The sequence below is a fragment of the Rhinopithecus bieti genome, unplaced genomic scaffold (assembly GCF_001698545.2).
Source record: "Rhinopithecus bieti isolate Rb0 unplaced genomic scaffold, ASM169854v2 scaffold_32105, whole genome shotgun sequence".
Lineage (NCBI taxonomy): Eukaryota > Metazoa > Chordata > Mammalia > Primates > Cercopithecidae > Rhinopithecus > Rhinopithecus bieti.
In genome coordinates this window covers 25,687-42,529 of record NW_016814250.1, presented here as the reverse complement: position 1 = coordinate 42,529, position 16,843 = coordinate 25,687, and the positions used below count along the sequence as shown (strand labels likewise).

Below are 16,843 nucleotides of genomic sequence, written 5' to 3'. Positions count from 1 at the left end.
CCAATCAGACGTAGATTTGGTCTTTTCACATAATCCCATATTTCTTGGAGGCTTTGTTCATTTCTTTTTACTCTTTTTTCTCTACACTTCTCTTCTCGCTTCATTTCATTCATTTGATCTTCAATCACTTATACTCTTTCTTCCAGTTGATCGAGTTGGTTACTGAAGCTTGTGCATTTGTCACGTAGTTCTTGTGTTATGGTTTTCATCTCTATCAGTTCTTTTAAGCACTTCTCTACATTGGTTATTCTAGTTAGCCATTCATCAAATCTTTTTTCAAGGTTTTTAGTTTCTTTGCACTGGTTATGTAGTTCCTCCTTTAGCTCTGAGAAGTTCAATTGACTGAAGCCTTCTTCTCTTGACTCGTCAAAATTATTCTCCGTCCAGCTTTGTTCCGTTGCTGGCAATGAGCTGCATTCCTTTGGAGGGGGAGATGCACTCTGATTTTTTGAATTTCCAGCTTTTCTGCCCTGCTTTTTCCCCATCTTTGTGGTTTTATCTGCCTTTGGTCTTTGGTGATGGTGACATACTGATGGAGTTTTGGTGTGGGTGTCCTTTCTGTTTGTTAGTTTTCCTTCTGACAGTCAGGACCCTCAGCTGTAGGTCTGTTGGAGTTTGCTTGACGTCCACTCCAGACGCTGTTTGCTTGGGTATCAGCAGCGGAGGCTGCAGAAGATAGAATATTGTTGAACAGCGAGTGTTGCTGTCTGATTCTCACTCTGGAAGCTTCGTCTCAGGGGTATACCCCACCATGTGAGGTGTGAGGTGTCGGTCTGCACCTAGTGGGGGATGTCTCCCAGTTAGGCTACTCAGGGGTCAGGGACCCACTTGAGCAGGCAGTCTGTCCATTCTCAGATCTCAGCCTCCGTATTGGGAGATCCACTGCTCTCTTCAAACTGTCAGACAGGGACATTTACCTCTGCCAAGGTTTCTGCTGCTTTCTGTTTAGCTATGCCCTGTCCCCAGAGGAGGAGTCTACAGAGGCAGCCTGGCCTCCTTGAGCTGTGGTCGGCTCCATGCAATTCAAGCTTCCAGGCGACTTTGTTTACCTACTTAAGCCTCAGCAATGGTGGACGCCCTTGCCCCAGCCTCGCTGCCGCCTTGCAGTTGGATCTCAGACTGCCATGTTAGCAATGAGGGAAGCTCCACGGGTGTGGAACCCTCTGGGCCAGGTGTGGGCTATAATCTCCTGGTGTGCCGTTTGCTAAGACTCTTGGTAAAGCGCAGTATTAGGGTGGGAGTTACCCGATTTTCCAGGTGCTGTGTGTCTCAATTTCCTTTGGCTAGGAAAAGGAATTCCCTTCCCCCTTGCACTTCCCAGGTGAGGCGATGTCTCGCCCTGCTTCAGCTCTCACTGGTCGGGCTGCACCCGCGGACCAGCGCTAACTGTCCGACACCACATGACCCAGTGAGATGAACCAGGTACCTCGGTTGAGAATGCAGAAATCACCCCTATTCTATGTCGCTCACGCTGAGAGCTGGAGGCTGGAGCTGTTCCTATTCAGCCATCTTGGGCGCACCCTAGGTCTTTAAACTTTTTAAAAACAAATTAACTGGAACAGTGTTTTCCTATAAAGGCTGGCTGGGCAGAGGGGTCGGGAGACAGTTCCATCTAATTTGGAAAAGGTAGGCCTGAAGTGATAGTTCTCATAGTGGTTTAAAGTTTCAGTTGTTAAAGCAAAAATAAGGGCCAAGATTGGTGGAATTTTATGTTTTAATGGTTTCTAAAATAAAGCTATATAAGAGAGGAATTGAAGTGGGGTGAGAAATAGGAAAACAGAGGAAGTCAGAAAGGAGGATGAATACCAAATACGGTTGTTCCTACAGGCGGGTTCCGAATCCATCAAATCCTGTATTTTTTATCTACATTTGGTTGAAAAAAATTCACATTACATAGACTCATGCAGTTCAAACCTGTGTCATTCAAGAGTCAGCTGTGGTTCATTTTTGTCTGTCCAAGGTACTCTCCTAACTGGTAGTCCTAAGCATAGAAAGGAAAAAAGACAACTGGGTGCTCGAAATTATTAGACCTAATAATGTCTTCCTATGTGTCTCCATAAAGGTGCCAAAGCTCAGGCACAAAATTTATTCTTATAAATTTTAAATTATTATCTTCTGAGAGGGCAAGGATATTTTTCTACTTTCTCTAAGACAGATAGACATTCTACTTTTTTTTTTACAATTGACAATGTTTGACTTAAATCTGATATTCCCTGAGACTATTGCAGTAAAAATAAATTAATAATCCTTAAATTTCATTTTACAACAACACTTCTTCAAAGAATCTGTAGCATATCCCCAGCATTGTTCTTTTGTACACTCTCATTTTTTTCTGGTGAGTATTCTACTAGTTTTGTTTTTAGGTGACCAATAGCAATTATTTTATTGTAAGAACTTTGGATTTTATTTGAAAATGTTTTTACCAAGTACATCTATTTCATTTTGGTAAGAAGATAGTCTGTTTTCTTTGAAGTCACAGAAATTGTTTTCAAAGCTTCATTTTCATTACTCACTGAAATTATTGGAGCAATTGGATAGAGTGGCCATGTAGCACTCAATTCTTATGAGGTGTATGAACTGGCTTTGCCAACTTTGGTAACTTTGGTATCATGTCGTTTGGTGTCCATTGAAACTTACATAGTAGCACACTAAATTAATGTTCTCCTCTGTCTTTTGACAAAGGTTAAATTAATTCCCTTGAACTTTAAAGATAGATAAATTCATTTATATTTTTTATATTGTATATATTTTCAATTCATCAAAATATTTGTACCTGGGGATCCTTTATTTTTGCCTATCTCTGATTTGCAATGCTAGATTTTAACCATCTTGATCCTGGCTCTGTTTCCAACATATTGTCTGCCACAGGGATAGTCAATCAAGTGCAGTGCACCCCTCAGATTGCCACACTGTATTTTCTTATAATACTTGAAGTATTCTTTGTAAAAATCGTTCCATTCTTTGTCTAGTGATTCAAGCTGATCAATATTTATTAATTTGTAGATTATACCTTACCTGCTTTAAGCAGATAAAGTTGCCTGCTATAAATCCGTATAAAACATCTGTTATCTTTTTTAAAAACTTCTATTTTAAGTTCAGCGGTACCTGTGCAGGATTGTTATATAGGTAGACTTGTGTCACAGGGGTTTATTTTACAGATTATTTCATCACCCAGGTACTAAGCCTAGTATGCAACAGTTATCTTTTCTGGTATTCCTCCTCCTTCCACCATCCATTCTCAAGCAGGGCCCCAGTGTCTGTTGTTCCCCTCTTTGTGTCCATGGGTTCTCATCATTTAGCTCCTACCTATAAGTGAGAATATGCAGTATTTGGTTTCCTGTTTCTATGTTAGTTTGCTAAGGATAATGGCCTCAAGCTTCATCCATGTTGCTGCAAGGGACATGATCTCATTCTTTCTTATGGCTGCATAGTATTCTATGGTGTATATGTACCACATTTTCTTTATCCAGTGTGCATTGATGTGCATTTAGGTTGATTCCATGTCTTGGCTATTGTGAATAGTGCTGCAATGAACATTTGCACGTGTGTGTCTTTATGGTAGAATGATTCATATTCCTCTGGGTATATACCCAGTAATGGGATTGCTGGGTTGAATGGTAGTTCTGTTTTTAGCCCTTTGAGGAATGGCCACACTGTTTTCCACTGTGGTTGAACTAATTTACATTCCCACCAACAGTGTATAAGCATTTTCTTTTCTCCACAACCTTTGCCAGCATATGTTGTTTTTTGACTTCGAATAGCTGTCCTGACTGATGATAGATGGTATCTCATTGTGGTTCTGATTTGCATTTCTCTAATGATCACTGATATTGAGCTTTTATCTGTATGCTTTTTGGCCACATGTGTGTCATCTTTTCAAGTGTCTGTTCACCTCCTTTGCCCACTTTTTAATAGGGTTGAATTTTTCTTGTAAATTAAAACATCTGTATCTTCTACAGAATTTGTAGTATCATATTATTTTTCCACTCATTTTAATGTTTTTTAGTTTGAACTACACAATTTGCCAATCCACTGTGTTTTGTCTAGTAATCTTTTTATGACTCCACCTGTATGCACTCCTCTCTCCCACTGCACCTCATGTTCCGGAGGAGCAGAGGGTGTGTCTTTGATTTAGAGCAGTTCCTTCGCAAGACCCTCATGTGAATTTCATGTGATTGACATTTTCCCTACTTGGTCAATAATGAACTATACTTGTCCTACTGCCTATATATTTCCTGTTTTTCTGTAGATTGTTTAAGGAAATACCCACACTCTCTCCACTCTCTGAAACCACAGAAAAGATCAGTTGTCTTTACTTTGAAGAGAGACACTCCTACCAGGAGCTGTTCACTGGTGGCTAATTAACAGGTTCCCAAAGAATTCTTATCCTAATATCTACATAGCACTTTATATTATCTCACAGTGTCACAACCATTTTCAGAGGTAGACTTTCTTTTTTACTATGAGGAAATTAAACTTAAAGAGATTTCCTGGCCCAAATGTGTTGGGTATGGAAGGCTAGCACATGAATCCAAGTGTTCTTATTCTAAGGTTAGTGTTCATTTCAGCAGGCCACATCTGTCTCCATGGGGAAGCTACTGTGGAATCAAGTGCAAGGCCAAAGCTGTTTTTTGCCCCTCTGCTCCCAGGAATTATTGCACAGTGGTGTGGGATAGGAGCCATCAACACTGAAGTATCTACCTCTGTTTACTTGGGAACCTACCCTTCTATCCATGGGCTGAAGAGTCACACCTCACAGATAAAATTGGGCACCTCTGATTGTTGCCATGTGCTTCAGAGCCCATGAAGATCAGGGCCATGAGAGAGTGGTGCAGTATAAGCACAGCTTTAGCCCTGGAAAAACCTGTCTTCAGTCATTGTTAATTCACATAGTTGTATCAGTCCAAAGTCTGGAGCACTGAACTATAAATGCCTTGAGGGTTACAGGCATATTCGCATCTACTTAAGATCCTATGGTCTAACATCGTGCCTGAGACACAATAACGGTATTTGCTGAAAAAAACAAATGAACTATTTTGGCAGAAAATATAATTATATTCCATCTTTACTTTAAACTTCTAGAATATCATATAAATTATATGGACCTTAAAAAGACACCAGAAAGTCTCTTCCTAAATATTTTGATATTTGGATTCCAAAAGATATCTTATAAATTCACAAAATTCAGAGGCACTGCCCTTTAACTCAGAAAGGTCTATGTCAATTCATATCAGATTAGATCTAAGTGCTACTTGTTGTGTAAGACAGGGTGAAAAGAATATTCTCAGGTTTACACAGGGTTGTTAGGAGACTTGAAAATGAAAATCAAAGGTCATAATAATGTATATTTCAAAATTGCTAAAATAATACATTGTTAACATTCTTACCACATTAACAAATGGTAATTTGGTGAGGTGATAGATATATTATTTATTAAAATATATATGTTTTAAAGTACAAAAAAAAACCCCAAATTTTGAACTTTGTGGTTTTAGCAGGAAATAAAACCCTGGGTCAATATATAGCCATAAGTTTTAACAACAGCATTATGTCAAGCAGTCACTTGCAAACCACATGAAACTCAAATTTTATGAAGTGTCACAATAGCCTCACTGAAATTATTTCCCAAATATTGACACTAAGAAAGCAAAGAAAATATCAACCCTGCTGCTCAAACTTAAACCTTCTAGGCTGCCTGATTCAGGCAGTAACAGACGAGTTGTTTTTATGTCGTCCCTCACACTGACTCTGTCTTCCAAATGCCGTCAAATGACTTTTGCTAATTCTTTCTTAGAAAATGTGCAAAAAGGATTTCCATAGAGGTCTTTGGAGATTTCCTGTGTCCTCATGTGTGTAATAGGTTGGGTCATGTAATAATGAAGGAAAAAGGAAGAATGGGGATTCTATTTTATGTATTTTTCTCCTTCCGGCCATTGAAAGAGGGAAAAAAGGAAAAGGGAAAATTATACCATACAGATGATGTCAGTGTTAAATTAAGATCACATGTTTGGCTGTGGCAGCTGTAATCTTTTGATTATTGAAGAGATTGTTGGTAATGAAATACATTTGTAAGAAATATTTTTTAGTGTAAACTGTATACATGCACAAACTGTGAGCTATGCATCTAATAAAATGATAGATTTAGAAATTGCCTGGCACCTAAATTCACGTCTTTCAAATAGCTATTTATAGAAAGAAAAGTGATATTTAAGCTATCATAGTAGAATATTATAATCTGCCTTATATTACCTTAGATAATAGTCCCATATTTTAAAATACTGTAAAAACCGTTCAATTATTTATTCACGCCTAAGTTATATAAATTGGAAGATTTGGGGAATTGTGCAAGAAAAGAATTATTTTATCCAAAAGTACGGCCTCACTGTCATGGCTTAAAGAGATTGCCACAAAACAAGTTATACTACAGATAAAAGTAAACCAAACCAACATGAATTTTTAATCAATAAAATTTTTTATAGACATTAAAAACAAGTATTAATTTTAAGTTTTTCTCTTATGAAATGAAACATCAGTGTATCTGGCTGTGCTATATGTTCAATATGTATTTCTCTTCCTGATAGGTCCTTGACACTTACTGTAAAATCTCCACAGAACTGGATGATGATCTCAGCCTGGGGAGAGCCTATGAAGCCATAGCCAAGGTCCTGCAGAGGTAAGTTAGCACATCCTGGTCTTGCTGTCACTGTGAATTCACTCAACTGTGAAAGGCTTAAATTGTTTGAGGTCTGTCGCTTTCCATTACTGCCTGCTTAAATTTTAAGCAGTGCCCTTCTTAAGTGACCCTTTCATCGTAAGTTATTTTAAACCATTTTGGTATTTTAAAATATGTATCTAAACTCTTCTTTGTCTATGCCTCCTTCGTTGTATTTTCTTTTTGGTTTTCTGTAAGTTTAGTGATGACCTTGAATAAAAGAGAAAAAAATCGGGTCACATCTCACAAGTTAAGAAAGCAGAGAGCACAGAAATATGTAGTACGCTTCAGTGGCTGTGGCTCACCATAACCTTTCCAGATCTCTTCTTTGAGGAAAGTTTCCATTTATGCTTCAGTCATACTTTTCCATTAAGACATCTCTCCTTTGAGCACATCTGGATAAACAACTGGAGTTAAAACCAATATTCCCAATGTTTCATTTAAAACAGAAAATTTTAGATATATGAACAACTTCTGATAGCTACTTTTCTATGGAAGGTATATCATTCATCCTTCAGTCATTGTCTTGCAATCATTGTTTACTCCATTTGATTGTTATAGAGTAGCATTATGACTTAAGAAATAATAACAATAAGAGAAGTTATCGGTTAAGGCCTTGGTTTTTACTATGTTATCTTATATCCAAGATACAGCTTTTTAACAATAGCAATGTTTGTAGCAGTAACTATAATAAAAGATATAGATTGTGTTAAGTTCTAATTTCTTCCCATTTATATTTCAGTTGTAAACACATACAAGGAGGTGTTTTAGAAGTAAAACTGTTATTTCAAAGACATTTGAAACATTAAAAAGTACCTAGTGAAGTAAAATTGGAATCATTATATAAGTACTGTTACTAACATAATAATCATAGTTTAAAATATCAGTACCAATGAAATTAAAGATATCCTACAAAATAAATAAAATGCAGTAATCACTGGATAAATGGTTTAGGAACGCAGACATATTTAGAAGGAGAGGCCAGGCATGGTGGCTCACGCCTGTAATCCCAGCACTTTGGGAGGCCGAGACGACCAGATCACCTGAGGTAAGGAGTTTGAGATCAGCCTGGCCAACATGGTGAAACCCTCTCTCTACTAAAAATACCAAAAAAAAAAATAAAAATAAAAAAATAATTAGTCATGGAGGCGGGCTCCTGTAATCCCAGCTACTTGGGAGGCTGAGGCAGGAGAATCACTTGAACCTGGGAGGTGGCAGATGCAGTGAGCCGAGACTGCACTCCAGCCAGGGCATCAAGAGTGAAACTCTGTCTCAAAAAAAAAAAAAAAAAACAAAAGGAAAAGTAGAGCATGGGTGTTTACCCAAGAAAGACAGAGCCAGTCATGGGTAAGGCAAGCAGCCTGTGAATGTTGTGACCCTTCTAAATAAAGATTGGTAACTAGTCCATGGAAGACCAACTCAGCTATTTTTAAAAACTTTTACTTCCAAACAACAACCCAGAAGATGCAGATGGTTGAATACAAAGAAGAGACTGATAAGAATTCAATTTATGTCTATTTGGAACAAACCAGCTCTGCTGATTGTACATTTGATTGTGAACTTACTTGACTCTGCTGTTATCACTGCCCAAAAATCAGCAGAAAAGGACTGCATTCTTTGCTTTGCTTTGTAGCAGCATATAAATGTGTCCCCTAACTTGTTTATAAAATAATTTTTACCAAATGACATTTCCGTTGTGTTCCAGCATAACTAGAGAGATAAGCTGAGTGTGGTGGTGGGGTCCTGTAATCCCAATTACTTGGGAGGCTGAGACGGGAAGATCCGTGGAGCCCAGGAGTTTGAGTCCAACCTGGGCAACATAGCAAGACCTCATCTCAAAAATAAATAAATTAATTAATACAGAGATAAAACTTCAAGAGAAAAATTTATTTATAAACATCTACTAAGCACTTACTATGTCACAGGACAAATATTGAAATGTCCCTTTGGTTATTGATGGTCTTTATAATTATTTTTCAAACTTCCAGAGACATAAGGCTGTCTTCAAATAATTCTCACCTCTTAGCCTTGCTTCTTATCTGGAATATTTTAGCCTCTATCCCAGGATTTGAATTCCTGGTCGATACAGTCAAAGCTAAGTGAAGAGCTGAACAATTATCTGGTTAATTTTGGCACTAACAGGCAATCTGATGTTTTAATTTGCCTATTTAAGTATTATGTGGAGCTTGGGAGTAGGATGGAACAGAGCTCTATTTGATGTATCATGAAGCTGAATGTGTTTTGGGTAGGACTGAGGACCACTCTGTTCCAACACTCTCAGCAGCCTGCCAATGTGCCTTAGAGCAAACATTTAAAGGAGCAAGAAGATTTATCCCCATTTTACTTTTATGCCAAGTAAACTAATTCTTTTTATGAGAATTCCTGGCCAGGCACAATGGCTCACACTTGTAATCCCAGCACTTTGGGAGGCCAAAGTGGGAGGATCACTTGAGTGCAGGAGTTCAAGACCAGCCTAGGCCACATAGTGAGAACCTATCTCTATTAAAAAAAAAGAATTAATTATAAAAAGAATTCCCATCTACTAAAGTACAATAAAGCCACCAGTGATTTCATGGTAGACACGGATTCTTAATTTTATAATGTTATACAATGCACAAGACAGTGCAGGGGATGCTTATTCTGAGGTCGTAGTGAAAAAGTGTCCCAAGGCCACAACCAGCTTTCCAATCCAAATCTGTGATTTTGCAGCATCGTCGTTGGTTATAGAGGAGCACTCAGGGACTGCAAGCCTCCACATATTATTTCAACATCTGTGCAAAATAATTCAAAAGGGTGATCTACTAACAGGCAGATGTTTCCAAACCTAAAATTCTATAAGATAGACAACAGCATCTTGAATAGCGTAAAGCATTATTAAATCAAGTCCACTCATTGAATAAATGCTTTGATGTAAATTCTGTGATCATTTTTAGAACATTTTGCTTGAAAGACTTGATATCCTTCAGTAAACATGCATGTGCACACAAACACACATGCACACACCCACACACATAAACACAAACACACACATGTACCAGCCCTTTCATAGCCCTAAATTGTCCTTCTCAGGTTAGTAGCAACACGCAAGAAACAGACTACAGCCCAAATAGAGGAAATTATGGTGGTGGCAGCTGAGAAATAAATCAAATTGCATATGAAGCTTAGCATCACCTCTAAATCTCTTTTTCCTAACCTATGCAATTGCACAAGGTTCACTAATGGTAGCCCTATCTCTATAAACATATTTCATATCTTTAAAGGAAATGGAAGAGGATAGCCATGTCTAGGATAAGTGTGTGTCTAAGGCCATCAACTGAGCATGCATGAACAGTGAATAAGATCTAAGGCTGGAAGCTTCTAAAATGGTTATAAGAATTTATACTAAGCCCTCAATTGAAAAACACACCACAATCCCTCAAGACTGAGGATTTGGTAATACAGAGTTGCCTGTCTGGTGATATTATTCATAGATACAGACTTGGTGTTAGAGTTATTGGGGAAGGTGTTAATAAGTGAACAAGTTTTGTTATTTTTGCCATTGATCTGAATAATATTAATTGCATAAGACTTTAAGCAACATAGCAGAAAATAAGCATTTGTAATGTCGTTCTTCCCCTGCTTGGAATAATAGTGAAGAAAAGAGTTGATGTTCTAAAATACTAACAATCGCCTTGTGAAACTACAATAAAAGCTAGAATTATGGTCCATAAAACAAAGAGAAAGTGAGTTGAGAAATTACAAGTAAATATTATTATCATACAGACAGTTTGAGTAAATACAGAGAGAGAAAATCCCTATATTTTCCTTATGGCATTTCTTTTTTTGCCTCATTTACTAAAGTAGTTCATTTACAGAAATGTCACAACTTTCCAAAATACTCAGATTATTAAAAAAAATACAGAGAAAAAATTCACAAAAATATGTTTAATACATATTGGTCACAACTAACCCATCTCTGGGTTTATTCCATACCAGTTGTAAATTTTCTTGCAAACTCGAGTTAAATTATTTCCTAGAAAACTTTCCACAATGGAGATCTTTAAATCAATCACACAAAGTTTCAAGTATGAAAATTACCTTTCTGTCATAGCTGAAAATTAATTTTTTCTTGCTTGAGAGAAATGACACGCCCTAGTAATTTTCATATATTCTTTAAAATGGAACATCCAGGCTTTGATGTGAAATGTCCTAAAAATGACCAAAAAAATACATCAAAACATATCTATTAATTCATGAAATTAAGAATAGCTTTTTGCATTTTCTCCTGTCACTGATCCCATTTGCCTTATTACTTTCATCTGTGGCCCACAAACTTGGTGGCACAATCAACAAACCCCTTAGTGGCTGTTTCATCTCTGCTCTATTTGATTTCTTCTCTCTGAGTAAATGATTAAGTTTTCATGCATTGGTTCAACCAAAATCTATGTTCACTCAACCACATCCTTTATTGATTACTTCTACTGCAAACAGTAGGCCAAGTGTGATATACATAATTGGACAGTTGTCAAGGGACGTGGGTGTTAACGGTCCTGTTTTCCCAGTTGGAAACTGGAATCACCTTGATACACAAATATTCTGCACTGTTTCATTCTCATTCTTTGGACCGAGGAGTCCTGTTCCTCCGAATATATGTTTTTAACTCTCTAAGGTCTGGTTGAATGAATTTAATGATTATACCATATAATATGCTGTTCAAGTTGCACCTGTGCACTGCATATAGAAAACTGGAATTAATATTTATCTAACATTTTAACCTTGTCCTTTAACTTATACAAATAAGCTGTAGCTTTTCTGTAAGAAAATATTCCATGTTTCCCCCTTCCATAAAAACAATGGCTTCTGAATCTGTTGCTAACTTTTAAATTTGGAAAACCTTTAACCAGCATATAATGTTAATATTTCAGATGTTGCATTAACAACTTTGCTGACTGTAGATCTCTACATTCATTGAGTAAAGCAAATGACTTACAATGATAAGACTTTTTTCTCCAGCTTTATTTGTTAGAGCAAATTCTAGATAATTTTGTATATTTTGGAGATCTGTTGCTCCTCTGGAAGAAAAATGACTTGAATTACCCAGCAATAGGTTTATTTATACTATTTTGTGTTTCTCATACTCTAAACTTAGTTTTTTTGCTTGTTTCTTTGTTTGTATATATCTTGATTTAACAATCTTCAGCAGGCCAAATCTAATTCAAAATGTACTTTCTTCACAAATATATTGGTTTTTAGAAACATTAACATAAATAAGCTTCAGCGAGTCCATCTTAGCTAAATAATTAATAATCATAATTTTCCCTAAGGTTTTAAAGTGATATTCAGAGAAATCATCATTTTTCCCCCATCAATTTTCTTGAATATTATAGTCTAGGAAAGTGTGTGAAAATTAACAATTTGACAGAACATTTTAGTCCTGGAACCACAAGTTCACTCAAAATTCTAAATAATGTATTTTCTTTATTAATATTTAATACTCACTCCTCGATAACTTTTAGTATTCACACAAAACAATATTTACAATTAAAATAATGGTGAGATCTCCTCATTATTATATTTTACTCTATGCCTGCATTTGAAAATTTCCTCCAATAATTCATATTTTTTCTGGAGAATTGACCTATGCCTATATGTGGAAGATCAGTCATAATTTTGGTATGAAAAGTGAGGACAGACTTTTAAAAGTTGTGTTCACAGCTGCGGTAACATAAAATTTCACCCTATTTCTGATGTGTAGAATACTCTTTTATCAATAAGAGAAAAAAGTATTTGATGGTACTTGATACTCAAGTAAACAAAAAATGTGAGCACTTTGATTTTTCCCCTTAGGAAATAGACTTTATGTGACTGATTTGCAGAGCATACATTCAAATCAGAGTGCTTAATTCATCATATGATGAATGTTTTCAGGAAGGATTGCTTAGCTAAATTGAATTTGCCTCTTGGCTTGTGGTAGACAATGTCAAGTAGAGAGCTGTCAATGTGATAGTTGTTTATTTCACTGAGAGATAATAATAACACAAGTGCCATTTATTGAATCCCTACTACATGCCAAGCTATACATTTACACAATTTTTCATCCCACAGCAACTTGTGGCCATTTTTAAAATGAAGAAACAAAAGTTTTCTTTAGTTTCATAACTTTAGTATAATCAAAGTTATTAATCTAAGAGGCTGAGATTCAAACCTACATCTTCCTAAATTCCACCATAACTCATTTTGACTTTAAAGTAATCTAACTTATTTTTACAAACATATCAGTGTTTACCTGTGAAAATGAATGTTTTTCAAACCTTGGGAGGTTATGCAAGGAGATAACCCTAATCCTACCAATACTTTTTAAAAATGAACTCCGTTGAAAATACATTCTGGGGCATATAGAAATGCTACTGGTGGGTGCGGGGCCAAGATGGCCTACTAAAAGCTGGGGCTCCCATCAAAATAAACCATAATAAGTGAGTGAATCCTTCACCAGCAACCAAGGTATCCAGGTTCTGTCATCAAAATTGACTAAAAGGCAGGCGTGACTCACGGAGAGAGGGAAGAGCAGTGTGGTATGGTGGCCCACCTGAGAGCCACACGGGGAAGAGGAGACCTCTCCCTCCAGCCAAGGGATGTGGGCACAGACATGGACAAAAGATCAAATGGATGAAATGGCAGAAGTAGACTACAGAAGATGGGTAATAAAAACCTACGATGAGTTAAAGGAGCATGTTCTAACCCAATGCAAACAAGCTAAGAACCTTGATAAAAGGTTAGAGGAATTCCTAACTAGAATAACCAGTTTAAAGAGGAACATAACGACCTGATGGAGCTGAAAAACACAGCACGAGAACTTCATGAAGCGTACGCAGGTATCAACAGCCGGATCAGCCAAGCAGAAGAAAGGATATCAGAGTTTGAAGGCCATCTTACTGAAATAAGACGTGCAAACAAGAATAGAGAAAAAAGAGTGAAAAGAAATGAACAAAGCCTCCAAGAAATATGGGATTTCATAAAAAGACCAAACCTACAATTGATTGGAGTACCAGAGGAGATGAAGAGAATGGAAACAAGCTGGAAAATACACTTCAGGATATTATCCAGGAGAATTTTCCCAACCTAGCAAGACAAGCCAACATGCAAATTCAGAAAATACAGAGAACACCATTAATATACTCCATGATAAGATCAACCCCAAGAAGCATGATCATCAGATTCTCCAAGGTCGAAAAGAAGGAAAAACTGTTAAGGGCAGCCAGAGAATGATTCAAAAAGACAAAGAAGAGCGTTACATAATGGTAAAGGGAACAATTCAACAAGATGGACTAATTATTCTAAATATATATGCACCCAATGCAGGAGCACCCAGATTCATAAAGCAAGTTCTTAGAGACCTACAAAGAGACTTAGTCTCCCACACAATAATAGTGGGAGACTTTAACAACCCACTGTCAGTATTAGGCAGATTAACGAGACAGAAAATTAACAAGAATATTCAGGACTTGAACTCAGTTCTGGGTCAAGTGGACCTAGTAGACAGCTACAGAACTCTCTATCCCAAATCAACAGAATATACACTCTTCTCAGTGCCACATGGCACTTATTCTAAAATTGACCACATAATTGGAAGTAAAACACTCCTCAGCAAATACAAAACAACTGAAGTCATAATAAACAGTCTCTCAGATCACAGTGCAATCAAGTTAGAATTCAGGATTAAGAAACTCACTCAAAATTGCAAAATTATATGGAAATTGAACAACTTGATCCTGAATGACTACTGGATAAATAATGAAATTAGGATGGAAATTAAGAAGTTATTTGAAACCAATGAGAACAAAGAGACAACATAAAAGAAACTCTACCAGCTAAAACAGTGTTAAGAGGGAAATTTATAGCACTAAATGCCCACAGGAGAAAGTGGAAAAAATCTAAAATAGACACCCTAACCTCACAATTAAAAGAGTTTGAGAGGTGAGAGCAAACTAATCCAAAAGCTAGCAGAAGACAAGAAATAACTAACATCATAGAGGAATTGAGGGAGATAGAAACACGAAAAATCATCCAAAAAAATCAATGAATCCGGGAGCTGGTTTTATGAAAAAATTAACAAAATTGATAAACTGCTAGCAAGACTAATAAAGAAGAAGAGAAAGAAGAATCAAATTGACGCAATAAAAAATGATAAAGGGGATATCACCACTGACCCCACAGAAATACAAACTACCACTACAGAATACGGTAAATACCTCTACACAAATAAACTAGATAATCTAGAAGAATTGGATAAATTCCTGGATGCATACACCTTACCAAGACTAAACCAGGAAGAAGTTGGATCCCTGAATAGACCAATAACAAGCTCTGAAATTGTGGGAGTGATTAATAGCCTAACAACCAAAAAATCCCAGGACCAGACAAACTCATAGCTGAATTCTTCCAGATATACAAAGAGAAGCTGGTACTATTCCTCTGGAACTGTTCCAAACAATTGAAAAAGAGGGAGTTTCCTCTAACTCATTTTATGAAGCCAGCATCATTCTGTTACCAAAATCGGGAAGAGACACAACAGAAAAAGAAAATTTCAGGCCAATATCCCTGATGAACATCAATGTGAAAATCCTCAATAAAATACTGGCAAACTGCTTCCAGCAGCACATTAAAAGCTTATCCACGACAATCAAGTCAGCTTTATCCCTGGGATGCAAGGCTGGTTCAACATAAGCAAATCAATAAACATAATCCTTCACATAAACCAGAACCAATGACAAAGCCCACAGGATTACCTCAATAGATACAGAAAAGGCCTTCAATAAAATTCAACATCCCTTCATGTTAAAAACTCTCAATAAACTAGGTATTGATGGAACATCTCTCAAAATCACAAGAGCTATTTATGACAAACCCACAGCCAATATCATACTGAGTGCGCAAAAGCTGAAAGCATTCCCTTTGAAAACTGGCACAAGACAAGGATACCTTCTTTCACCACTTCTATTCAACATAGTATTGGACGTTCTGGCCAGGGCACTCAGGCAAGAGAAAGAAATAAAGCGTATTCAAACAGGAAGAGAGGAAATCAAATTGTCTCTGTTTGCAGATGACATGATTGTATATTTAGAAAATCCCATTGTCTTAGCCCAAAACCTCCTTAAGCTGAGAAGCAACTTCAGCAAAGTCTCAGGATACAAAATCAATGTGCAAAAATCACAAGTATCCCTTTACACCAACAGTAGGCAAGCAGATAGCCAAATCATGAATGAACTCCCATTCACAATTGCTACAAAGAGAATAAAATACCCAGGAATGCAGCTAACAAGAGATGTGAAGGACCTCTTCAAGGAGCACTACAAATCACTACTCAAGGAAATAAGAGAGAAAACAAACAAATGGAGAAACATTCCATCTCCATGGATAGAAAGAATGAATATCTTGAAAATGGCCATACTGCTCAAAGTAATTTATAGATTCAATGCTATTCCCATCAAACTACCATAGACATTCTTCACAGAATTAGAAAAAACTATTTTAAATTTCATGTGGAATCAAAGAATACACCGTGTAGCCAATTCAATCTTAAGCAAAAAGAACAAAGCTGGAGGCATCATGCTGCCTGACTTCAAACTATACTACAAGGCTGCAGTAACCAAAACAGCATGGTACTGGTACCAAAACAGACATATAGACCAGTGGATCAGAACAAAGACCTCAGAAATAACACCACACACCTACAACCATCTGATCTTCAACAAGCCTGACAAAAACAATCAATGGGGAAAGGATCTCCTATTAAGTAAATGGTGCTGGGAAAACTGGCTAACCATATGAAGAAAACTGAAACTGGACCCCTTCCTTACACCTTATACAAAAACTAACTCAAGATGAATTAAAGACTTAAATGTAAAACCCCAAACCATAAAAACCCTAGAAGTAAACCTAGGCAATACCATTCAGGACATAGGCATGGACAATGACTTCATGACAAAAACACCAAAAGCAATTGCAACAAAAACAAAAATTGACAAATGGGATCTAATTAAACTGAAGAGCTTCTGCACAGCAAAAGAAACTATCATCGGCCGGGCGCGGTGGCTCAAGCCTGTAATCCCAGCACTTTGGGAGGCCGAGACGGGTGGATCACGAGGTCAGGAG

At 37.0% G+C, this 16,843-nt stretch overlaps 1 protein-coding gene across 1 annotated transcript in view; it reads left to right on the top strand.

The window, feature by feature from the left end:
* The window catches only part of LOC108514038 (tetratricopeptide repeat protein 29-like), a gene marked incomplete at its 3' end in the record, with an annotated part of 142,289 nt that overhangs the window by 106,264 nt on the left and 19,182 nt on the right, over positions 1–16,843 (top strand). The window contains 1 exon segment of the mRNA XM_017850071.1: positions 6,582–6,673. Coding sequence (XP_017705560.1) covers positions 6,582–6,673 — 92 coding nt within the window.